Source organism: Andrographis paniculata, unplaced genomic scaffold (genome assembly GCF_009805555.1).
Source record: "Andrographis paniculata isolate CXL003 unplaced genomic scaffold, ASM980555v1 Contig32END, whole genome shotgun sequence".
In the NCBI taxonomy this organism is placed as follows: Eukaryota; Viridiplantae; Streptophyta; class Magnoliopsida; order Lamiales; family Acanthaceae; genus Andrographis; species Andrographis paniculata.
This window is the reverse complement of record NW_026137565.1, coordinates 7,216,601-7,241,461: the sequence shown is the minus strand read 5'-3', so window position 1 is coordinate 7,241,461 and position 24,861 is coordinate 7,216,601. Positions and strand designations below refer to the sequence as shown.

At 29.4% G+C, this 24,861-nt stretch overlaps 4 protein-coding genes across 7 annotated transcripts; 1 reads left to right on the top strand and 3 right to left on the bottom strand.

Annotated features, from left to right (window-relative positions):
• Positions 1 to 1,501: 1,501 nt before the first annotated feature.
• LOC127247643 (GDSL esterase/lipase At1g28570-like) lies at positions 1,502 to 3,186 on the bottom strand. The gene is made up of 4 exons (XM_051269594.1): positions 2,903 to 3,186; positions 2,440 to 2,816; positions 2,079 to 2,358; positions 1,502 to 1,965 (listed from the first exon to the last, which is right to left on the bottom strand). Exons 1-4 carry the CDS (start codon positions 3,153 to 3,155, stop codon positions 1,706 to 1,708), a joined length of 1,170 nt encoding a protein of 389 aa, XP_051125551.1. The 5' UTR covers positions 3,156 to 3,186; the 3' UTR covers positions 1,502 to 1,705.
• Positions 3,187 to 5,582: 2,396 nt separating this feature from the next.
• On the bottom strand, positions 5,583 to 7,300 carry LOC127247634 (sinapine esterase-like). 4 transcript variants are annotated; one of them, XM_051269578.1, is made up of 5 exons: positions 6,965 to 7,287; positions 6,651 to 6,878; positions 6,377 to 6,525; positions 6,031 to 6,295; positions 5,583 to 5,941 (listed from the first exon to the last, which is right to left on the bottom strand). In XM_051269578.1, exons 1-5 carry the CDS (start codon positions 7,230 to 7,232, stop codon positions 5,694 to 5,696), a joined length of 1,158 nt encoding a protein of 385 aa, XP_051125535.1. In that variant the 5' UTR covers positions 7,233 to 7,287; the 3' UTR covers positions 5,583 to 5,693. The 4 variants fall into 4 exon arrangements, with proteins under 4 accessions (XP_051125535.1, XP_051125534.1, XP_051125536.1 ...); XM_051269577.1 differs by having other exon boundaries at positions 6,031 to 6,525; positions 6,965 to 7,290; XM_051269579.1 differs by having other exon boundaries at positions 5,763 to 5,919; positions 6,031 to 6,525; positions 6,965 to 7,299.
• Positions 7,301 to 8,889: 1,589 nt separating this feature from the next.
• Positions 8,890 to 10,781, bottom strand: LOC127247635 (GDSL esterase/lipase At1g28570-like). Its single transcript, XM_051269582.1, has 5 exons — positions 10,421 to 10,781; positions 10,106 to 10,330; positions 9,876 to 10,027; positions 9,458 to 9,737; positions 8,890 to 9,361 (listed from the first exon to the last, which is right to left on the bottom strand). The coding sequence occupies exons 1-5, from the start codon at positions 10,686 to 10,688 to the stop codon at positions 9,099 to 9,101; spliced, it is 1,188 nt and encodes a 395-aa protein (XP_051125539.1). The 5' UTR covers positions 10,689 to 10,781; the 3' UTR covers positions 8,890 to 9,098.
• Positions 10,782 to 21,927: 11,146 nt separating this feature from the next.
• Positions 21,928 to 24,846, top strand: LOC127247638 (GDSL esterase/lipase At1g28570-like). Its single transcript, XM_051269586.1, has 5 exons — positions 21,928 to 22,222; positions 22,313 to 22,537; positions 23,568 to 23,719; positions 23,846 to 24,125; positions 24,233 to 24,846. Exons 1-5 carry the CDS (start codon positions 21,961 to 21,963, stop codon positions 24,493 to 24,495), a joined length of 1,182 nt encoding a protein of 393 aa, XP_051125543.1. The 5' UTR covers positions 21,928 to 21,960; the 3' UTR covers positions 24,496 to 24,846.
• The last annotated feature ends 15 nt before the right edge of the window (positions 24,847 to 24,861 follow it).

The window sequence follows — 24,861 nt, the reverse complement described above, 5'->3', positions numbered from 1 at the left end:
ATTCAAATAGTAGATGTATCCAAGACTTGCACAAATATCTCTCGGATCGATGGTGACGATGAAATTCGAATTCGAACTCAAAACTTATGACTTTGATACCATGTTAAACGATCAAAATGATTGTCTCACCTAACAAAGATTAACAAACAAAACATCTTTCTTTTAGTAGTCATATGGTGACCAAACGGTCCTAAGAAGAAATTACATCAAAAATATTAAAAATTAAGATATATTCTCTCCATCCCTTAAGTAATTATTCATTTATTTTTTTTGCACGGAGTTTAAGTTATATTATTATATTAATATTTAGTAGAAATAAAATAGAAATGAATCTTATTAGTATTGTATGATATAAAGATAATGACATTTGTGTAATATATTGTAAGTTGTAAGGGTGTTATGTAGATAATATTATTTAAAAAAAATGAATATTTTATTATGAGACAGACCGAAATAAAAAAAATAAAATGAATAATATGTTAAGAAATGAAAGAAGTATATAAAATTGAAAACTGCAAACAAGGCTCGACGGGGAAGTACTCACGGTCACAAGTCCAATCTCTACACCACCAGACCATCTCTTACTGGAGTAAGTTGAACAACCTCTTGACATGCTAGAAGTTGGGTATATATATAGATATATATAACTTTCTTTATTTTATTTATTTTATTGTTATTTTAACAAAATCTAATTCGATTCTTTTTTTTCCTAGTTATAATTTGTTAAACTATTCTAAATTATTCAAATTTAAAAAGAAAACATATAATAATTATTACTTAGATCCACATTATATTTACCAATAAAAAATAGAAAAGTAAATTTAAAAAGACTACACATCCTTCTTATATATATATATGATTATTTAATATAATATCTATTTATAAAACTAAAAGATAAAATAGTAAATTGTAAAAAAAAAAAAAAAAAAAACCTATATATATAATCAAATAAACTCAATATTTCTAGATATCATTAGCTTTATTTAATTTGAAGAATAAGTAAATATTCATTAGTAAGTTTGTACTATACTTGTGTGTGCTTTATATATATATATATATATATGTTTGCATTCTTTTTAGTTTATGAACATTTTAAATGAATGGTACTTGAAAACAATGTCTAAAGAAAATTAGTATATTTAGATATTATAACCGAAGACTCTGCACTTTAAATTGAAATGATATATAGTACAATATATTCTCACATGCCTCACCATCTCTCATCACTATTATTATTTTTTATGACACGAGTACCATGAGTAGCTATTGAAAGTACGCACTGAATAAATCTTTGATCGAATCTAATACTATATAAAGTAGGCCTGACAAGACAAGTCACACTAGGTCAACCATGTGTGGCATGTGACCTCAAGTGGTACTGAATTGTAAAAGTTATTTATTTTTAATTTATATTATTAAATAATATAATTAATATATTTATATGTAATCAATTGACAAGCATTAGCATGAATAAGATATTCTAGCACTTGATCCAAACCGATTATTATAACCTCCTAATTTTATTCCAAAATTCAAAACAAACTTGTCATCAGTCGATATGACAATGAATGCCTAGGCAAGTAGGCAAAGCAATTGAAGTGCCTAGATATTTATTATACATCATCACAATTAGTTGCGATGACAACATAGCAAACTTTCACCACACACACAAGTCGAGTCGAGCCGAGCCGAGCTGAGCCGAGTCTTAGTAGTTTGCAATGGCGCGAGGCCTGGATGTGAAATTAAGGCAGATGGTCGAGAAAGGAGGATCGGTATAGGGTCCTTGGAGCAATCCTTGGGTCATCAATCTATTGGCTGCCTCAGTGAAGTGTATCCCATCCCAATTGATGTATTCCGCCGGAACATTACAACATGTTGCTTCAGCCGTGCCGCATCGCGCAGAATCGTTGTAGTTGTACCGACCTCCTGCTCCGCAACAAGATCTAAGAACTTGGTTTCCGAATTCTGCATTATACATATATAGATAGATAGAGATACACATACAATGATTTTCTTAAGAACATACTTTTCCACCAAGTGAAGAATTCGATCATTTGAGATATAGAAATGTACGTTACCGAATTGGTTGGGGGCGAGATACATTTGCATTGCGCTGTTATAATAGTCTCCATACATTAGGTTGACATGAGGATGAAGTTCCCTTATTCTCTGCAGTTCCTTTTGGAGAAGATGGTTATGGTAAATGGATAACTCATTCAACCAAGCGAGACAACCAATTTGCGGATCATAGTCATTTTGTGTACTAGAATTTTGATATAAGGTTAGATAGTTTGGCAAACAGCCAGATGGAATGTTTCCCGGGACAAGAATTGTAACAACTCCAAGCCCAATCAGCTCCTGCATCATCGTCATCATCATCAGTTTATACGTTGAGAAACTACAGTTACAATTACAATTTTGATATATATATATATATACCTGAATTGTGGATCCGATGGAGCTAATAACGGCATGGGCCAACGATCGCAGCTCATCAAGAGTCCTGCCTTGCATTAAAAGATGGGTATAATCGTTGCCTCCAATCGGTCCCAATACAATCAAAGATCTTTCCAGGTACTTTCGACAATCTGGAAAACCAGTCAAAAAGGTTCGAAACCATTCCATTTCTGTTTCCAGAGAGACATTGGTGAACGGATTCTGATATCCAAAAATGTTCTCGTAGAACTCGTACGAACGCACCGGCGCTCCGGCCACCGCAAAATTCACTCCGGCGCTGAAGGTCCGGCGACGTTGCGCCGCATCTTCGTAAGCTTCGGGAAAGTAAGGTTTGAGCAGGGGTAGCCCCAGGCTCTGTGCTGTAAAATTGAAAACAGATGAAATCTTAAGTAAATTAAACTCAAATAATAGTATCGTTTAATTGAGGTAAATATATAGTGCGTACCGATGAAGTCGATGATGATGCGGCCGTCGGAGAATCTTCCGGTAGGGTGGTGAAAGTACGTCCGGCCGTAGGGCAGGTTAGCAGCTGGGAGGGTATGCCCCTGGTGTAGCTCGGGGACGAAATCATTGCCGGTGTCGGAGAGCGAATCGCCGAAGCTAACAATGGAATCGTAGCATCCAAACAACGAATCTGGCGCCGCTGACGAAGACGATGCCAGTGAAAAGAAGAAAGCAGCAGCAAGTGCAAGCGCCATTATCGATCCTTCTCAAACGTTTAGGGTTCAAATCATAAAGAAGAAAATCAATATATAACATAAAATATTATTTTTATAATTTTACAAAATTTTCTATATCTTATATCAAAAAAATTATATTTCAAATTAAAATACTAAAATGTGCAAGAAAGTATGTCTGTCATATTACATTTATTTATTTTCAAGCATGTGAATGATAGTGATGGATCAATGTTTCGAACAACCTCCGTTCATTTAATATGTACGGCCAGAAAGGCATTGACAAAATTTAATATGAAAAGTGGATAAAATGTGGGGCATTTATTTATTTTTTTAATTTTTTTTAATAACGTGAGAATTAGCGATCGCTATCTCGAAAATAATGTATTACAAATAATTTTGCGGTCACCCATCCAACCCCGTACCGCAGAGTCATCCCTTACTTACGGGACATGGGCTTTGTTTATTTATACATGAGTATGTTTATCCGACATTTTTTTCTTACATATTTTTTAATTAATATTATTTAAAAACATAATACTCCACCTGTCTGGGTGTTATTTTTTAATTTTTGTCTGTATCAAAGCAAATTTGTTGTTGTACCACATATTTAAAATAATAAATACTTTACAATTTACAATACTCCATCGGTTTTATTTTAAAGTATCATTAGTATTTTTTATTTTGTCCCACTTCAACGTATTCATTTTCTATTTTAGATTAAGTAATCATACGCTAATAATAAAATACCCTTTAACTTTTACTTAAATTACAAACATATCATTACACATACAATTACTTTATACAAAGTGTGTCAAAATTTTTTATAAATTATTATTTTTATATTACATCATACTAATAAAGATATTTTTGTCTTTTTACTGTAAACTAATATAATTGCAGAAAAATAGAATGAAGAGAGTATATAAACATAATTGGTATAATATATATATATATTTACTTATAAAAAGTTAACTATTCAACATAAAATATTAATTTTTATATTATAAACAACACTTCGTTATATATATCCTATATAATAAAACACCACAAAAAAATAAATAAAAACACATATTTGTTTTTAGGGTATTAAGTTCGATGAGGTTTACCCGGTGCGCATTTTTTCGGTAGGAGTTGCGGATTCTCACGTCATAAAAAATAAATAAATAAATAAAAATAAAAAATAAATACACATATTGTTCCGTAAGAAATGGATGATGGTGTAGACTGAGCTCATAATCATGAAGTCATAACCACCTAAGCTTGCAGGTTCACATAAAATAAATACATATATTTAGAAAATTTTGACATTAATAATCAATTATAAAAGTTTTAAAGATATTATATTTAAATATTTATTATTATTTTTTTTCACAAAATATTTAAACACTCAATATTTTATTGTTTCAAAAAAAATTCAAAATTCTAAATTCAAATACCTCAATTCAAACGGATCCATAGAGTGTAATTGGTTTGAGTTTCAAATTCAAATTACCATTATTCCTATTACATGGTTTTCAATAGAAATGTTATTTTTTTATTATTATTATTAGAAAGTTTAATCAAAATTTCAATTTCAAAGAAAAATCAAACAAATTCTAATTTATTTAATATATAAGCAAATTGAAGTTTATTTTATTTTATTTTATTTTTTTTGTTTGTTCGAAAATTTATCGAGCATCAATATCCAATCAAAACTTCTATCTCTACACTATCCACTTTTTCATGTTTGTTTACATGCAACTTTATATTGGTCAAGGGTGTGTAGCATAAGCAGTTGAGCATTTCTTTGACTAATTTCACCATTATGGAAGAACTTTGTAGGCTCCGACCAAATGTTATATATTTGTTTTCGAACATCAAGTAAATAACATGTCACATTATGTTTTTTTGAAACATTGGTTGATTGCTTTATTGAACTTTTTCTTTGCAAGACATGCGTATGGGTTTGATTATTTAATGGTGTAGATTCTAGAATTGAACTAAATTTTTTTAGTATTGGCTGAAACAAGTTTTGAAAATATCAAAAAAATTAATTTTTTTTTTTTTGCTAATTTCAACCACAATTTTGGACTCGATATTCCATTCCTCGCAAAACTTTGCAACAAATTTGTGCTGATTGTATCCCTTGCAGCCTAGGAAGTCAAGATCCGAGGGGCTTGGATTCTATCCCTCACAAAGGATGTTTCTTTTACAAGTCAACTTTAGCTTGCCTTATCGATAGAGATTGAACATCATCAGTAAGAGGCTAATCAAGATAGAGATTGTTGCCAGAAGGAATCATTTGATTGCCTTATCGATAGCTTTAGAGAGTTTTCCCATAATCCGTACTAAGATTATTGCGTGTACAATATATTCTTACATGCCTCGCCATCTCCTAATTTTATTCCAAAATGCAAAACAAACTTGATCACTGGATATGGTGGACGATGATTAATTAGGCAAATATGCAAACCAATTGAAGTGCCTAGATATACATCACAATTAACTGTGACAAGATCATCAATTGTGCATGACTTTATAGCAAACTTTCACTGCACAGATACATCGAGTCGGGTCTTAGTAGTTGGCAATGGATGTGGAACTAAGGCAAATGGTCGAGAAAAGAGGATCTGTATAGGATCCTTGGAGCAATCCTTGGGTCATCAAACTGTTGGCTGCCTCAGTGAAGTGTATCCCATCCCAATTAATGTATTCCGACGGAACATCACAGCATGTTGCTTCAGGAGTGCCGCATCGCGCAGATTCGTTGTAGTTGTAACGTCCTCCTATTCCGCAACAAGACCTAAGAATTTGGTTCCCAAATCCTGCATTAGACATAGATACATTTTCTTAAGAAAATATTTTTCCGAGGAGTGAAGAATTCGATCATTTGAGATATGGAAATGTATGTTACCGAATTGGTTGGGGGAGAGGTACATTCGCATTGCGTCGTTATAATAGTCTCCATACATTATGTTTACATGAGGATGAAGTTTTCTTATTCTCTGTAGTTCCTTTTGGAGAAGATCGTTATGGTAACGGGAGAACTGATTCAACCAAGAGAGACAACCAATTTGCGGATCATAGTCATTCTCATATTGTGTTAGATAACTAGGCAAGCAACCAAAAGGAAGGTTTCCTGGGACAAGAATTGTGATAACTCCAAGCTCAATCAATTCCTGCATCATCATCATCATCATAATCAGAATCATGTTAATTTGATAAGCTCCGATTACAAGACGAGTTTGGGAACAAAATGCCTGAATTGTGGATCCGATTTTGCTAACAACTATAGGAACCAACGATCGCAGCTCATTAAGACTCCTCTCTTGCATGAAAAGATGGTTGTAATCGTTGCCTCCTATCGGCCCCAATATAATCAAAGATCTTTCCAAATACTTTCGACCATCTGTATGGCTTAGCTTAAGTTGTTCATTAAAAAAGAAAAAAAAAAAAAAAGAAATCTTTTTTCAATTTGGGGATTAAGTTTGTTCAAGAACATTCATGGAATCTATGATCAAGTGCGGCACCGACCTGGAAATCCGGCCAAAAAGGTTCGGAACCATTCCATTTGAGTTCCCAGAGAGACAGTGGTGTACGGATTCTGATATCCAAAAATCTTATCGTAGAACTCGTACGAAAGCACCGAAGCTCCGGCCACCGCGAAATTCACTCCGGCGCTGAAGGTCCGGCGACGTTGCGCCGCATCTTCGTAAGCTTCGGGAAAGTAAGGTTGGAGCAGAGGCAGCCCCAGGCTCTGTGCTGTAAAATTGAAAACAGATGAAATCTTAAGTAAATTAAGCTCAAATAAGACTATCGTTTAATTGGAGTAATTATACAGTGCGTACCGATGAAATCGATGACGATGCGGCCGTCGGAGAATCTTCCGGTAGGGCGGTGGAAGTAAGTCCGGCCATTGGGCGGGTTACAAGCGAGGCACGGACCCTGGTGTAGCTCGGGGAGAAGACCATTTCCGGTGTCGGATAGCGAATCGCCGAAGCTAACAATTGAATCATAGCATCCGAACAAGGAATCTGCAGGTGCTGCCGAGGAAGACGATGCTACTACGATGAAGAAAAAAGGAACAGCAACAGCAACAGCTTGTGCAAGAGCCATTAATTTATCAAGCTTTATCCATATAGAGAATACGACATACAGCCAATTGTAATATATTATAGAAATTGACAATACCGACGACTAATTGGGGAGTAGGTGAGGTTTTGGTGAGGCCATCAGAAAATACAGTTGACTATTTGTGACAGTGGTTGAGTTTCTTAAAAGTTTTAAATTTGATGTAGATTCATTTTTGGAATAATTATTATTAAAATTAATATTTTCTTTGTTCTACAATAATTAATATTTTTTAATTTTGATAAATTTTATTAAATCAAAATATATTTAATAAATATAAATCAATTTAATTAACTATTTAACATATAAATATCAGAACATTAATTCAAAACCATTTTATTATCTTTTTTTTTTAAAATAATAAATATATTTTTTTAATTTAAAATTTCACATATTTTATAAAATTAATTTATATTAATTAAATAAATAAATATATTTTTTAATTACTTGTATTATAAATTTTTTTATTATTTATAAAATAATATTTTATTATATATATTGTTGCCATATAATTTTTAAAATATCAATATTATTAATTATATAAATAAAATAAAATAATATCTATCACCCACTATTATTTAATAATTAAACATTGTTGTATCAAAAGGAAGTCTTTGAAACTTTACAAGGTTGAATTGACTATTTACATTTTTGGATTTTTATTACATATTTGCAACATATTTAAATACTTTAATTTTTTTTTTTTATTTCGGGTAAAATTACATACTTTAATTTATTTTTAGGAAGCAATATTCGATTTTTCATGTTTATAAAATTACAATTTTTTGATGCTTGATGCTTAATTTTTTTATGGTTACATTGTTAAAAAAAAAAAAAGAAAAAAAAGAAAAAACTATATTACATTTTATTAATTGTTAAAAAGCTAATCTTGTCAATAAATATTTATAACTTTTTTTCACATTTATAATTTAAAAACTATTTATTTATTTATTTTTTTTAAAAAAAAAACTATTTTACATTTTAATTTCATACTACTATTTATAATACTACTTTTTTACATTATTAAATAAAAATAATATTATATATATAAATTAACTTAAATATTATATCAAATAATTATTTATATTAACAAAATTGTGTAACTATTTTTAAATCCAAATCAAAAGTTAAATATCAAAGCAATTAAAATAGACCTCTCATGTGTTCAATTTTGATTTGTTTAGTTTAGATTATGCATAGTAAGAGAAAAAAACACCCACATGCATGTCATCATTTACTTTAGAAAAATCAATACTAAAAAAATAATTATTTGAATATTGTGTGTCTAGACAACCACCAGAAGAGTCGTGTTTTTTCTAAAGTACAGAAGGAAGGATATTTTTTAGGAAGATGTGTTGAGAATAAAGATAAGAATTTTATTGAGTATTGATTAAAGATCGGATATACAATAAATATATATATATATATATTAGGGAAAGTGATAGAAAAGAAGTACTAATATTTGTAAGGTTTGGCAAGACGTCTACATCCGCGGGTGCGTGCAGACGTGCAGTTTTCTTATTGACATGAAGTCCCGTAGGATGATCTGGCACGCATCAGGTCACCTACTACACATAGTTCGTCTAGTATGACTTTTTCGTAAGCCAATTGTAAAAATGAAAATTAAAACGAGAAGAAGAAATTGGTTGGAGATTTCAAATTTTACCTCCAAAATTTATTCCAAATATCAAACAAAAGTCTTTATCACTCTATGGTGGATGATTTGGGAACAATGAATTTAAAACACAAGAACAAATATGCAAATCAATTCTATGTGCCTGTAAGTACATCACAATTTGTGACAACAATCATACAAACATTATGCTTAAATGAGTCGAGTCGAGCTGAGTCTTAGTTGTCGGCAATGGCGCCGCGAGGATTGGATGTCGAATTAAGGCAGATGGTTGAGAAAGGAGGATCGGTATATCGCCCTTGGAGCAATGCTTTCGATATCAATCTGTTAGCTGCCTCGGTGAAATGTATTCCATCCCAACTGATGTATTCCGACGGTACATCACAACATGTTGCTTCAGGAGTGCCGCATCGCGCAGATTCATTGTAGTTGTACCGGCCTCCTATTCCGCAACAAGACCTAAGAATTTGGTTTCCAAATCCTGCATTATGCATAAAGATACAAACACGGCGACGTTCATGATCATTATTTTTAATTCCATGGAGTGGATTTGAAAATTCGAGGTTTGGAGTGTTACCAAATTGTTTGGGGGATCGATACATTCCCATCGCGGCATTGTAAAAGTCGGCATACATTATGTTGGCATGAGGATTAAGTTCCCTTACTTTCTGCAGCTCCTTTTGGAGAAGATCGTTATGTAATCCGGACAACTCATTCAACCAAGAAAGACAACCAATTTGCGGATCATAGTCGTTGGATGTGCTAGATTGTTCGAATATTGTTAGATAATCAGGAAAGCAGCCAAACGGGACATTTCCCGGGACAAGAAATGTAACAGCTCCAAGCTCAATCAACTCCTGCATCATCGTGTCAATAAATTATGCGCATCTCTAACAACTTAACCTTTTAGGTGAGACGATCGTTTAGATCATCTAATATGTTGATTGACTCGGGTATATTTGTAGATAAATAAATAAATGATGCGTATATAATACCTGAACTACGGATGCAATGTAGCTAGTAACTTTGGGAACCAACAACTGCATCTGTTCAAGAGTCCACCCGTGTAGGAGAAGATGGTTGTAATCGTTGCCTCCTACCGATCCTACTACAACCAAAGATCTTTCCGCGTACTTTCGACCACCATCTACATGTCATAACTTCAGCTGTAAGAATCCATACGAATAGATCATCGATCAAGTTCATAGATATAGTAAATTTGGACCTGGAAATCCAGCCAAAAAGCCTCTGAACCATTCCACTTGAGTCCCCAGAGAGATTGTGGTGTACGGATTCGCATATCCAATACTCACGTAGAAATCATACGAAAGCGCCGACGCGCCGGACACCGCGAAATTCACGCCGGTGCTGAACTCCCGGCAGCGTTGCGCCGCCTCTGCGTTACCTTCGGGAAAGTAGGGTTTCAATAGAGGCAGCCCCAAGCTCTGTGCTGTGAAATTGAAAACAGGGTTTGGGTGGGTATATACTAATTCTAATTATAATTCAAATAAGAATAATACTATCATTTAATTGATGATACCGATGAAATCAATGATGATGCGGCCGTCGGAGAATCTTCCGGTGGGGTGGTGGAAGTACGCCTGGCCATTGGGCGGGTTACCGGCGAGGCACTCTCCGGTGTGGAGGCCGGGGACGAGATCATTGCCGGTGTCGGAGAGCGAATCGCCGAAGTTAACAATGGAATCGTAGCATCGAAACAAGGGATCTGCAGGTGGTGCTGCTGAGGAAGACGATGCCAGCAAAATAATGAATAAAGCGGCTGCTGTAGTAGCATGTGCAAACGCCATAATGGATCCTTAATTATCCTGGCCCTGAGGATTTAATCATTAAAGAACAGCCCAGTAACACGTTATAAATAATACTTATACTACTACGGTTTGGTCGTTGACGATTTGAACTACCTAATGCCGAGTAACATATTACTATATAATACTGCAATTGGGGGAACGGTTGACTGTTGATTGGTAGGTGGTGCATTACACGATGGATGGATCTATCTATATATATATATATATATATATGGAATTATTATTTTTATTGTTATTGTTACCATTTTTGTATATTTTTTAGTTTGAAAAAGTATCAGTAGTTATAATAGATCTATCTATATTTAAAACATTTTATTTGTTTACTTTCAAAAAATACTATATACTGCTTTAAATAAAACGGTGGTATCTTAAGTTTATAAATACTTCTTCCAATCATTGATAATCTTTTTATTTATTTTTTCACGTAATTTTAAGTATATTAATATTTTATTGATATATAAGTAAAATGATTTAGATAACAAAATTTTATATTTATCTTTTAGTTTAAAAAGTAATGAAATAGACCTACTAAAAGAAAAAATTGAAAAAAAAAAAATTAATGGACATAATGAGTATTTCATTCATAGTAAATAATTTTATTTTCTTATTTTAACAAATAATACTATTTTTTACTTGTCTCATTTTTATATTAAAATATTAGTATTATTTTTTAGTTTCATGATCAAGATATTATGACATAATTAGCTCAGAAGAGCATTTATTTAAAATATTTTTGAAATTTTATTGTTAATTAATACTACTTTTGTCTGACTAGGTTTCATTTACTTTTTGTGTATTGATCTATAATATTAATTATTATATCAAAATATATAACAAATTAAGAAAAAATTGTAAAAATACTTGCATAAATCTGTCTTCGGAAGATGTAAACCTCTCATCACGGTTACAACTCATTCACCACATAGCTAGGTCATTCGACAAAAAAATTATATCTTTTTGTGGAGCTTTTGTTTCAATTTTATTTTATTTTTCTTTTACTATGAAAGTCGATTCTTATACAAATTTATCATTTTCTCTTAGAAAATATAGAATTTTTAAACTATTATTTAAACAAAAATAAATAAATAAACTTAGAACATCCATAATGATGAAAAAAATCTTAAATAAATCAATAAAAAAAAAGACCAGTAAATTATATAACACTTGTGATTTAGTAAAAATGCACAAAATACCCTATATTTTATTTATTGCGTGAAACTCTTTATATTATTGTAAAATTTGTACGAAACACTCTCCTTGTCCAGCACTAATGTTTGGTTTAAATAAAGACCTAAATTACGCATATTTTATACAACTAAAAACGTAAAATACTTTAAATATTTTTTAAATAAAATAAATAAATAAATAATTGATTAATCCTCCATTTTATAGTTTTTTGTAGACAAATTGTTATCTGATTTTTACAAAAAGTTATAAAAATAAATGATTGATCATTTATTTATTTATTTATTTTATTCAACAAAATTATTTAAAATATTTTACGTTTTTTATTTGTAAAAAACTTGTTTAATTTAAGTTTTTATTTAGAACCAAACATCAATTTTGGACAAGGATGATGTTTCGTGCAAACTGTACGTTAACAAAAGCAATTTTCACGCAATAAATGAAATACAAAGTATTTTATACAATTTTACTAAAAAAAAAAATACATGAGTGTTGTATAATTTATCATTTTATAAAGGAGAAAAGTATCTTCAAATATAGGTCATCATTTAAAACATCAAAAGATTTGAAAATAAATGAATAAAAAGAAGAATATAAACCTTTTTATACTATTAATTAATATTTATGATGGTGGTGGATTTTTATGAATAAAATAAAAATAAAAAAATGTAATTTTATTTGATAGTACAATATTTGATTTGGTTTTAATTATTAATTAAATAAGTATAAATATAAAAATATACTTTTTTTGCGGACTCAAAAGATATATATATATATTTTAAATCGTCTATTAAAATAAATATTTATTTTTATTTTCAATAATTTGACTATATTATACACAATTATATGATAAGTGTAATAAAACAATGCGTAAATAAATTTTTTTACGACCACAAGTTAACCTCCACACATTTATATAATTATTTATTTAAGGGATATCTTGTTTCTACATTTAAAATGTTAATTGATGGAGAATCTTGTCTCTTTATCCATTCTCAGATCTTATTGTCTCTGCAACTTTTTTTTTTTTTTTTAGAGGAATTGATATATTATTTATATATATTTATATAATTGTATATTCTATTAAAACTAACAGAAATTTTCTGATATTAGCAAATTGCAAGAGCATATCAAGCTTGGAATTGTTTATTACCTATGCTTGTCCTTGGGAATTTTCAATTTGGTTGGTTGCCTATTTTTACAAAACTGTATGAGAAATCTATTGCAGACAATGACTATATTATATCATGATTCCTAAAATGGTTGTCCCTATTGGTTCAACAACCCCTCCATGCACCAACCTAAATGTGAATTAATATAATTTGCTTAATTAATTATTCATACATTTGGAGTTTGCTTTTTCGATTGGTTTTGCTCGATAATATCACATTCAAATTATTATTCAAATAAAAATAAATAAATAAATAAATAAAAAAGAAAAAAGAAAGAGAGAAACACTCGTGTTTTGTCAGTCACAATTGTGATATTTTTATGCAGTGTCTTATTCGTTCTTGAATCACGTCAAAATGCACCATAAATATCTTTCGAATTCTTTGCTTGGAATTTAATTGCAAGTTGCAATCTTCTGCAAATTTAATTAATAAATATATTTATTTATCCGACAACATTGAAATTTATTTTTTCTGAGTTCACAATCGTCCGGCTAAATGCTTCATGGTCCATTTTACAAAGATATAATATCAATAAAAATGTCTTATAATACCAATAGAAGGATATTTATAAAAAAAAAATATTTAAAATATAATAAGAATATTTTTAATATTAAATAAAATGACACAAAAGGTAAATGTGACCCTTAGAGGCGGACGAAGAGAAGTAAATAACTCTCTGCGTGCAAAAAGGAAAAAGAGAGAGCATAATGTGTTTATTCGTAAAGTTTTGATTTTGAATAGTAAAATTTTGAATTGAAATTATTATTTAATACAATATAAATATGTAATGATGTAATTTTTTTTAATGTAAAATTAAATTTTAGTATAATATAATAAATGAATAAATAATATTTGATTTGATATTTAAAAAAAAAAAAATTAAAATAGCATGACCAAATATAAAATTTTACAAATAAACACCACGACCCAATTTTTACTTTCACTATTACACTGTTTTGTGTACATGTATATATAATTATAATATCCGTATTTAATATATATTTATATATATTTTACTTTTCACTTCTTTATACTTTTTGTTTCTTATAGATATCTTTTATATTTTAATCTGTATTATATTATTTGATATTTTTTATATTTGATCAAAATTATTAATTTAAAATATATTTAATAAATATAAAATAAATTAATTAACTCTATAACTACAGAGTTAATTAACTCACTCAAACCCTTATTTCAATTTTTTTCAATAAATAATAAATAAATATTTATAATTATATTTGAATTCATATTTTTATTAAGATATAATTTTTAAAATATTTAATATATATTCTAATTTTTTTTAATTATATATACAATTCTTATTTAAAACTACAAATAATATTAGTTACATGTAAAATAATATAATAACTGTTATATTATTTCCTAATTACACATCAAAGAGTATATATATTTGTAGATGTAACATATGCGTATTTAATTAATATTTTGTTTCAATTTTCCTTTTTATTATTTTTATATATGAAATATTTCAATTTTTGGTAACAGTTTTAAATTTTATGTACATTTTAATTTATAGTAACTGTACCATATGCCTAACATTACAAATACCCTTACAACTTACAATATATTACACAAATATCATTATCTTTATATCACATGTACTAATAAAGTTATTTTAGTTATTTCTACTTTATTCCTACTATATCACAATATAATGCTAATATTTCTAAAATTACGCACAAAAAGTAAATGAATATTTACTTATGAAACGAATGAAGTATATAATATTTATAAATTTATAAAAATACTTTAAATAAGAAAATGATAAAAGAGTAAAAAAACAAAAACATATTTAAATTATACTATTCAAACAAAAAGAATAAACATATATGAAACGTGCAAGGAAGTGGGTTTTGATATTAAATGATTGAATTTCTTCGATCTGTATGGTCAGAAATAGCTGATGTACAAACATATATATATATATACAACTTTAATATGAACGTAAATATCTATTTATACTGCATCATAAAATTATGTAAATTTAAAATAATATTAATTTACAAAAATTCAAATAACGCAATTTTTTTGAAATTTGTCAATCGTGCATGCCCATGATACCAAAAACACAATTTTCTATATTATGCAAAATATATTTTGCTATTTGTATAAAATTATTTGTTAATGGACATTTATATTTTATTTTTTAAAATATTCAATTGTATTCTTTTGAATTTAAAAATTTTGAAAATTTTGAAAATTTTTGTTATTAATTATTTGAAATTATGAACATATTATAAAATATCTATTTTTATTATATTGAAAATTTTGAAAAAATAATATATTTTTATTAAAAATAATTACTATTTTTTAATAAAAAAATATTAATGCTTTTTTATTAAAAATAGTGTAAAATATAATATAATAAAAATATATATATATATATATTTATTATGTTCATCAGTAATTAATTTTTTATTTTATTATATTTATAATTTTTAATAAATTTATTCTGTTTTATTTATTTAATATAAAATTATATATAAATAAATTAATAATATTTATATTTTCTATTTTTGATTTAATTTTAACAAATTTATATATTTTACATATAAAAATTAATTATTTTAAATTTATAAAAATTAAATTATAATTTAGTAAATAATTATATTAAAATAATTAATAACTACTACAATGCAAACTATATTTATATATGTGTGAAATTAATAATAATTTTTTTAATGACAAATAAAGAATAAAAAAAGTTAAAGAGAATAGTTTCTTCTAAAATACGAAATTATAAAACTTATCAGAAATTAATTTCTTAGATGCAATAAATTATTTAAAAAATAAATTTATTAAACACCTAAATTAAATATTTGATTAGTTAAACAACTAAAAATTATTAAAAAGCTAAAAATATTTTAAAAAATTCTTTGTCAAAACACCCTCGTTAATGCTAATTCTTAATTAACTATATAAATAGACAAACATAAAAAATAAAAACAAAAACCAACAACAAAAACAAAAAACAAAACATAAATAAATAAATAATTAAAAATTCATTCTTCTTGTTTCATTCTCTCTCCTCAGCCTAAGAGAGAGAATTGAATTATATAATTTATTTAAATAATGTATTGAATAAATTATTCTTTTACTAAATTGATAAAATAATGTGGCAGATATAGAGTCATTGGAGAACATAAATGGAGTATAAGTTTTGGCATTGTAAATGGCCTAAAGATACAAATTTATCTAGTCAATTGTTGTTGGAAAAATATCAATGATTGTTTGGTCAATTGATGTTGTTGTGTCTTCTTTCTTGATGCTAATTATATAAACTATTTATTTTAATTTTTTGCATTATTTTCTTTTAAAAATTTATAACAAGTGAAATTATTGTGATTTATGGCTATAGATGTCATTTATTCTGAACTATGTAAATTATGTTAATTTTAATTTTATTTTTTTTTTCATATAAAATCATTTGTGTTACGTAAACATATTTTTTGTTGTTGATATCAATTGCGACATGTAATATGTGACCAATTATTGTATAAGGTTAACTCATACCTTACATTTATGTTTTGTTAATATCCATAGTGTATTTATGTTAATTGTTACATGTGTTGTGCGAGCTCCCTTATATATTTTATTTATCTGTCATTTCTAGCATAAAATAATGCCATGCTTTCTTGTCGGCCACAAGTCAGCAACTTGGGATTAAATTAAAATTTGCTGAATATTAAGATATATTCAAGTTAGTTTAAAATATTATTTTCTTTTTTTAATGATACATTTTTTTTAAAAAAAAAATTATTACTATTTTTATTAAAGAATGCAAGTTGTCCCTAATATATGAGAGGATATTACATCACAGCTATTGTACATTTCTTGTATCAATTTTTTGCCTGTACAAAATTCAAACATTTCCACCTTTATTCTGTTTGCTTGTTTTTGTCATGGCCTTTTTGTTATGGTGTTTGAATTTTGACCCTATTTTTCTTTTTGAATGACGTGGGAACCGCAGTTGTTATCTGATAGTGCACACTGGATAAATAGGTCTGACGGGAAAGTCACACTAGACGAACTACACGGCAGGTGACCTGAGGCGTCGGGGGTTTGAACCCATAACCTCACGGTCACAAGTTCAACCCTTACACCACCAGGTTATCCCTTACGGGACAATTTTGTTTTCATAAGTGTTTTATGTGGATATATTAAAGGGAAGAGTATAAAAATTACACCCTATTTTCAATTTTGAAACAGGATGTTCCATGCTACAGTGGATCTGGATATATTTCACACATATATGTAATTACATATATAGTGCACACATCGTGTATAAATTAATTAATTACATACATTTTAAAAAACAGGAGTGGGAACGTGCAAGAGATTCCCATTATTTATTTATTATTATTTTATTTTATTTTATTTTTTTCATTTGTTGGTTTACATACAATACTTCACTGCTGAATGAATTTGGATTTTACTATAGAGAGTAATTAAACCATATGAAGTCAACTCTTTCTTTCAACAACCTCGATCATATATCGCTCGTGCCAGCTACTCAAATCTTGTTATGGAAATTTCAAAAAATCAAAATGAAATAACAAAGACAAAAGAATTTGGTAATCCAGTTCGATCAGAATGATCTACGTCTCGTGGCAGCTGCCAGCCTAAGCCTACGACCATGATATTCAAATCATATCTCTAAGATATAATATCCAAATCACACTTCATATCTAAACAAATCTCAATTTAAATTTTAATTTCTCAAAAGGTTGAACTTTTGAATAATTAAAAAATATTAATTTTATATCCATCGTCCATCTTTATCCATTTCTTTGACAACTTCCATTTAGTCATTCTTATTTTACACTGTCTTTTTCTCATCATTTATTTATAACTCAAAACACATCAATCTCTGACAAATTCCTAACAAATCTACCAACCATGTTGATGTTACGTTGTTCTTCAACCAATTTTATGTTCTTTTGCATTTCGGATTCGACATCACTTGTTGGGTTGCATATGATTCACAACAGCCCAAAGTCGTATGATCCAAATCTACAGCTCAAAGCTTGATGATCCAATGTGCTTCCCTCTATCTTCTAATTTTTCAGCCCAATAGCCGAGCAGCCATTTGGTAAACCAATGACGTGTCAGCTGCCGGGGAATCTTCCGGTAGGACGGTGGAAGAACGCCTGCCGGAAAATACAGACCATGTTTGGGGGTTTGAATTTTGGGTTGAGAATAAATAGTAAAAGTTTTGAATTTGAATAGTTCTATCGTATTATATAAATAGATGTTGATACGATAAAAAAATATTTGATTTGATATTTTTTAAAAAAAAAAAATTAATGAATAATACAAATTTGTGAAAATCATTCAAACAAACACACCACCCTCATCCTTCCATATTTGTCCATCAAAACATTATTTTACCTATTTTTTAATTTTATATATTATATTAAAAATTAATTTGATATTCAAATCATAATACTAGTGTGTATATATTTTGCATCAAACAAATTGTTATCACTCGAAATTTCTCTTTCGGGTGACCTATTGGATTTGTCCAATTGCAAAACATAGCAAATTAAATGTTGTAATTTAAAATTACCCTTGAAGATATTATTGAACTCCACTTTTAATTCCTTATCCACTTAGCCTGTGGGAGTTTATTCATTTTTTCACTATGATCTTGCACATCATTCATCCACAATATTTCTTCAATTTTCAGGTCTATATTGACTTCTTCAAATCTATCCATCTAGTTGGATGATTGCTAAAATGTTAAATGGATCAAGGCGTTTGTGAATTTAGCTCCGCAAACGTAAATGAGTCGAACTGAACAATATAAATAAACTTGTTTTGTTAATGAACGAATTCGAGCCTTATTTGTGAACCTTCGTTAAAAATAAAAATATAAAATTATTAGTTAAAAAATAAATAAAATATTATGTATGTGAATTAAAAAATAAAACAAAAGATCATATTTATCGAAACGAGCTTATTCCAATAGAATAAAAATACGAATTCGAACATTAAAATTACTTAACGAATCGAACTCGAATGTTTATTGATCGAATACGAACTTTGTGCACAAATATTAATGAACGAACACTAATATAACCAATCTTTCCTTACTTTTTCGATAGCTAAGGTACGACCGTTAGCTATTTCTCTAATTGGGAAAAAATCCTAGGTACAACCGTAGTTTTTTAACTCGACAGCAGTAAAAACTAGAAAAGCTCAATTCAATTTAACAAGCTTCTACAAGGATTTGTTTAAAATTGATTTTAATTCTTCGTCAAGTCAAGATTTCTAAACTCATCAATTAGAAGAATTAAAAATACCCAACATCGATGAACACCAATTTTAATCGAAACCAAGTCTCACAATTTCAATCCCGAACATCAATTCATACCTACACTAGAAATAAAACTACTCGCAATCCATAGCAATTAAAAACATAATATAAATCAAATAGTTCATCATGCTTTCAAGTTTAAAAATCGACAACAAACTAATTCTAAAAATGAAGAAAAAGGTGCCCGAAAGTTCTTTTGCATTGCTTTCCAAAGTTCCCCTCCGTAGTGTTCTTCCTTCGCTTCTCTTCTCTTTCAGAAATGAGTTGTATGTGAGATCGTGGTAGAAAAAGTGGTAGTCCATTCTGTTCAAGTCCATCCCATTTTGCAATTTTTCATTTTTTTTCTGCTTGGTGATCACGCCTAAGGACTTCCTGTGTTCTGTTCAAAAACACATCGTTAGGAGTATATATACAAAATTTGCATAAAAAAATCGTCTAAAATATAGCAAAATATTTATCTAATATCGCATATATCAATATGTGTATATATATATTGTTTTTAGTATTTTTAATTTTATTACACCTCTTTTTGTACTCGATTAAATTTGATACATAGATATATATATTATAAAATTGGACAAACATATATTATATTCAATATAATATATTTATAATACAATATTTATTATACATAATATGTACTATCTATTTATTGTATATACCAAATCAACAAAAATCCGCGTCCAATATTATTATCACCTTTGGAATGGCTTCTTTCTAACACCTCAAATATCTTCTAAAATGGTCCCGTGATAGTGCGACTGCGACAGTGCGACTTGTAATAGAATTTGAAAGATATTATTTTTATGATGTAGTTTTGATGCATATATGTGATTCAAGAAATGAATAAGACACTGCATAAACATCAGTATTGGGATTTGGGACCGACAAAACAACAAATATGTGTTTTTGGAGTTTATATATATATATATATATATATATTTTTGTTATAATTTTCTATTTAAATTAAAGTTTCAATGTAATGTTATGAATAATTTATTAAGCTTATATTAATTCACACTTATTAGATACATATTTCTAGATGTTGTTCAACAGATCCGGACAACCATTTTGGGAATCAATGTGCGCTCATTAGATCGAATACGAATTTTAATAAAAGTAGATAAAAATAATTAATTTAAAGTAAAAACTAAAAAGAAATAAAAATATATTTAAATAACAATTTAAAAAATTAAAATAAATTTGGAACAATAGTCATTGTCCCTAATTTTCTCATCTATTTTTTGAAAAAAAGGCAACCAATCAATTTGAAAATTTGCATGGACAAGCATTGATAATAAACAATTTCAAGCTGGATCTGCTCTTTCAGTTTGCTAATATGAGAAAAATCTGTGTTAGTTTGGCAAGGCTATTATTTATTTTTTATATAAATAATATTGTTGGTTTTTTTAAAATATGAATTAATATATATGATTAAAATAAATTTACAATATATATGATTATATTTTAATATATAATATATATGCAATATGTATATCATATCATATCATAGATAATAAAATTTTATATAATATAAATAATATATATATTTATAATTACCTTAAACTATAAAAAATGAAAATGTTTTGGATGTGTTTATTTTGTAAAATTGTTTGAAAATTTTTTTTTAATGTGAAACATGAAAAAGTGTATAAGTAACATAAAAATAATAAATATATTTGATATATTAATTTCTTTTAAAAAATAGCATGTACTTTATTTTACAAAAAGAACAAGGGTGTGTTCTTACCCATTTCCCCAAAAATACATTTTTCTTTAATATATATTTAACCTCGAATGACCTGCACGGCTCATACATGAGAGTTGGCCTGGTATTGGTTCAACTTCGGGATATTACATCATTCCCACTTAAGAATAGAACATTCGCGTTGCACCCCAAGAATCATCAACTGCTAAGGTTCGTCACCAATCCAATCAACGATTGCAAGTTGTCGCAGGTCGGCTTGAATACCAATTGTGACAACCCGGCCCGCAAGCCATGCAAAGTCGGGTGTGTCGGGATCGGAGACTGGCCGAGTCCTTTCAGCGCGCCTCTGTCCTCATCTACGCGCATCCTGAGAGACTTGTGTGTCACCTATCCTCAACTTACTTTAGAGGAAGCACGTTTAAAATAGGGTTTTTGAAAAATAACGTGCACGTTGTTGACATGAGTAGTCTATTGAATCCATTTAATTATATTCAATCTTGGATGACTTGATATCGGCTCATCCACGGGAATTGGCCTAGCACCGGCCCAATTCCGATGGTATTACAACTTGATATTAAAATAATATTTGATTGAATATTTTATGGAAAAAAATACATACTCAAAGTCCAAATAACAAGAAACGGAGAGTTTGGGTCAAAATGTTTTTGTCAATATTTTTAAAAATATAAATATTTCATATATATTTTTAAAGAAAAAAAAAATTGATAAAAAATATCTAATTTGAAAACGTGGTCATTAAAATCCTCAACGACCAATATCACCTAGCCTTTTTGTGGTCTTTTTCATGATTTAAATTCCCAGCCGTATAGAGAAGGATCGATAATGGCGCTTGCAGTTGGACTTGCACTTGCACATGCTGCTGTTATCTTCTCATTGGTGGCATCTTCTTCATCAGATAATTCCTTGTTTGGATGCTTCGATTCCATTGTTAGCTTCGGCGGTTCGCTATCCGACACCGGCAATGATCTCGCCCCAGAGCTACTGCTGGGACACTGTTTCTCTACTAACCTGCCCTATGGCCGGACGTACTTCCACCGCCCTACCGGAAGATTCTCCGACGGTCGCCTCGTCATTGATTTCATCGGTACCGTACGCACTATATACATATAATTGAATTAAATAATGATATTTGAATGTGTATAATACTATATTAATATCCTCATCAATTTTACAGCACAGAGCCTGGGCCTGCCTCTGCTCAAACCTTACTTTCCCGAATCTGACAAGGACTCGGCGCAACGTCGCCGGAGCTTCAGCACCGGAGTGAATTTCGCGGTGTCGGGAGCGTCGGTGCTTCCTTATGAGTTCTACAAGAAGATGGGATGTCTGGATATGTCCACCAATGTCTCTCTGGGAACTCAAATGGAATGGTTCCGAACCTTTTTGGCCGGACTTCCAGGTCGGAATGTGCTTGCTTCATTGATCTTTGGACAAGACCACTTGTCTTGTCGATCTTCCCCTAAACTCTCTTCTATTATATTTTAATTTTGAAAAAATTGCCATAGTTTTCAGAAAAAAATAAATAAATAAATGAAAAATAAAAATTCAATTTTATTAGTATAAATTATTAATCACTATATTATGTTTAAATGAAAAAATAATAAAAATACGATTTTGATACTTACGGTCTCAGAAAGTGCGCCTGAATTTTATTTCCGGGTCAAACAAACTCTTTTAAACAAAGAAAGACATAACAAAATTTTCATCCAAATATATCATACACGACAAGTTACGTAAATTATTTATTTATATTTTCTTGTGATGTGTTTGAAAAAAAATTGATATTAAAATAATATACAATGAAATATTCTGTGAGACACAAAAATGTATTTTTTTCTACAAACTTCTAATTTAATAATTGTTCTATATTTTTATCTTCTTAATTTAATAAATATCTTTACAACTTATAATTTATTAAACAAATATCATTAAAATTTATTAAATAATTTTAAAACTTATAATTAATTAATAATAACAACTTATGATATCAAAGATATATTTAATCTTTTAAAGATGTATGATATATTTTGATGGGTAAAATAATATAGGAAAAAATTAATAATTTGTTATATGCAACATATTTTTTGAAAGTTTCCCCTTTAGATTTATTTTTAAAAAGTTATAGCATCACCATTCTCTCTAGCCAATGTCCAATTTTCAATGCATTCCAAAACCAATATAGAATGAAGGGCATGGATTTATCCCCATAAATCAGCATATGTTGTATTACGTATAAATATATGTTGATCACTCATATGATATATATATTGTACTATGTGTAAACATAAGCTAATCATTTATACCATATATGTTCATCCGGTCAAATCAGCACCATGCTAATTTGGCCGTATTAGTACATATTGGGACTAAGAATGAATGTTAAAATATGATATGGACTAAGAACTGAAGTATATGTTAATGTTATACAGATGGTTCAAAGTATCTCGAAAGATCTTTAGTTATATTGGGACCAATAGGAAGCAACGACTACAGTCATCTCCTCCTGTCAGGGAAGAGTACTCTTGACCAGATGGAATTGTTGGCTCTTGAAATTGTTAGCCACATCGAATCAACCATTCAGGTATATATGTTTTTTTTTTTAAAAAAAAAAAATCTAAATTAATTAATTGTAGATTCACCAAACTCTGTCTTTTCATAAAATCCTTAGATTAGATAGAATTTTATACATGCAGCTATCACATTGCAGGAGCTGATCAAGCTTGGAGCTGTGACAATCCTTGTTCCTGGAAATTTACCAGATGGTTGCAAGCCTGCTACTCTATTCTATTATGAGAAATCTTGTACACCCGATGACTATGATTCACAAAATGGTTGTCTATATTGGTACAACGAGCACTTCCGGCGCCATAACAAGCTTCTTCAAAAGGAGCTGCAGAGAATAAGGGAGCTTCATCCTCATGTCAACATAGTGTATGTAGACTATTACAACAATGCAATGCAAATGTATCTCGCCCCCAACCAATTCGGTAATAAACACTTCAAACTCTAAACCTCGAATTCCTATGCTCTACACAAATTATCAAGAAAGCCATTGAATGCCTATTTATGCATCTACTATCCATGTATGATACAGGATTTGGAAACCAAACTCTTAGGTCTTGTTGCGGAGCCGGAGGGACGTATAACTACAACCCGGACAAGCAATGCGGCAGTAGTCCTCAAGTAACATGTTGTCGTGATCCAGCCGAGTATATCAGTTGGGATGGGGTACACTATACAGAGGCAGCCAACAGATTGTTGGCCCAAGGATTGCTCCAAGGACCATATGCGGATCCTCCTTTCTCGACCATCTGCCTTAATTCTGCATTGAATCCTCGCGCCTTTTCCGGCTACTAACTAGTCTCTGCATTAGTCTAAGATGCTGAGAATTTGTTGCATATACGTATTGATGCTGTGATGCACTGCCAGAAAATTGAAAAATTATTGTAGAAAAAGTATTTCAAAAGTCATCGGTTGAGAAAGAAAGATGTGTATAAGGTCCTTGGAGCAATAGTTGAGCTACCAACATGTTGTTGTCTGTCTCAATTCTCATCAGTGAAGGGTGTCCCATCACAATATGTTGCTTGAGGAGTGCCACGTCACGCAGATTTGTTGTAGTTGCACATTCCCCTCTACTCCAATTGTTTGCCTCAAATACTTGATGTTTACTTTATATAATCTTGGTTACTTTTTTAATAATAAACTAGAAAAAAAATCATTCCG

What these genes read in the sequence shown, in the direction of transcription:
- LOC127247643 (XM_051269594.1), bottom strand. Translation starts at nt 3,155, where the DNA reads ATGGCGCTTGCACTTGCTGCTGCTTTCTTCTTTTCACTGGCATCGTCT. An exon ending in CCATCGGATCCACAATTCAG is followed by an intron (nt 2,359 to 2,439) that starts GTATATATATAT and finishes ACGATGATGCAG; the next exon opens with GAGCTGATTGGGCTTGGAGT. An exon ending in TCTCGCCCCCAACCAATTCG is followed by an intron (nt 1,966 to 2,078) that starts GTAACGTACATT and finishes TGTATAATGCAG; the next exon opens with AATTCGGAAACCAAGTTCTT.
- LOC127247635 (XM_051269582.1), bottom strand. Translation starts at nt 10,688, where the DNA reads ATGGCGTTTGCACATGCTACTACAGCAGCCGCTTTATTCATTATTTTG. An exon ending in CTTTTTGGCTGGATTTCCAG is followed by an intron (nt 10,028 to 10,105) that starts GTCCAAATTTAC and finishes TATGACATGTAG; the next exon opens with ATGGTGGTCGAAAGTACGCG. An exon ending in ACATTGCATCCGTAGTTCAG is followed by an intron (nt 9,738 to 9,875) that starts GTATTATATACG and finishes ACGATGATGCAG; the next exon opens with GAGTTGATTGAGCTTGGAGC.
- LOC127247634 (XM_051269577.1), bottom strand. Translation starts at nt 7,232, where the DNA reads ATGGCTCTTGCACAAGCTGTTGCTGTTGCTGTTCCTTTTTTCTTCATC. An exon ending in CATCGTCATCGATTTCATCG is followed by an intron (nt 6,879 to 6,964) that starts GTACGCACTGTA and finishes TCAATTTTACAG; the next exon opens with CACAGAGCCTGGGGCTGCCT. An exon ending in CCTCTCCCCCAACCAATTCG is followed by an intron (nt 5,942 to 6,030) that starts GTAACATACATT and finishes TGTCTAATGCAG; the next exon opens with GATTTGGGAACCAAATTCTT.
- LOC127247638 (XM_051269586.1), top strand. Translation starts at nt 21,961, where the DNA reads ATGGCGCTTGCAGTTGGACTTGCACTTGCACATGCTGCTGTTATCTTC. An exon ending in CTTTTTGGCCGGACTTCCAG is followed by an intron (nt 22,538 to 23,567) that starts GTCGGAATGTGC and finishes AATGTTATACAG; the next exon opens with ATGGTTCAAAGTATCTCGAA. An exon ending in ACATCGAATCAACCATTCAG is followed by an intron (nt 23,720 to 23,845) that starts GTATATATGTTT and finishes ATCACATTGCAG; the next exon opens with GAGCTGATCAAGCTTGGAGC.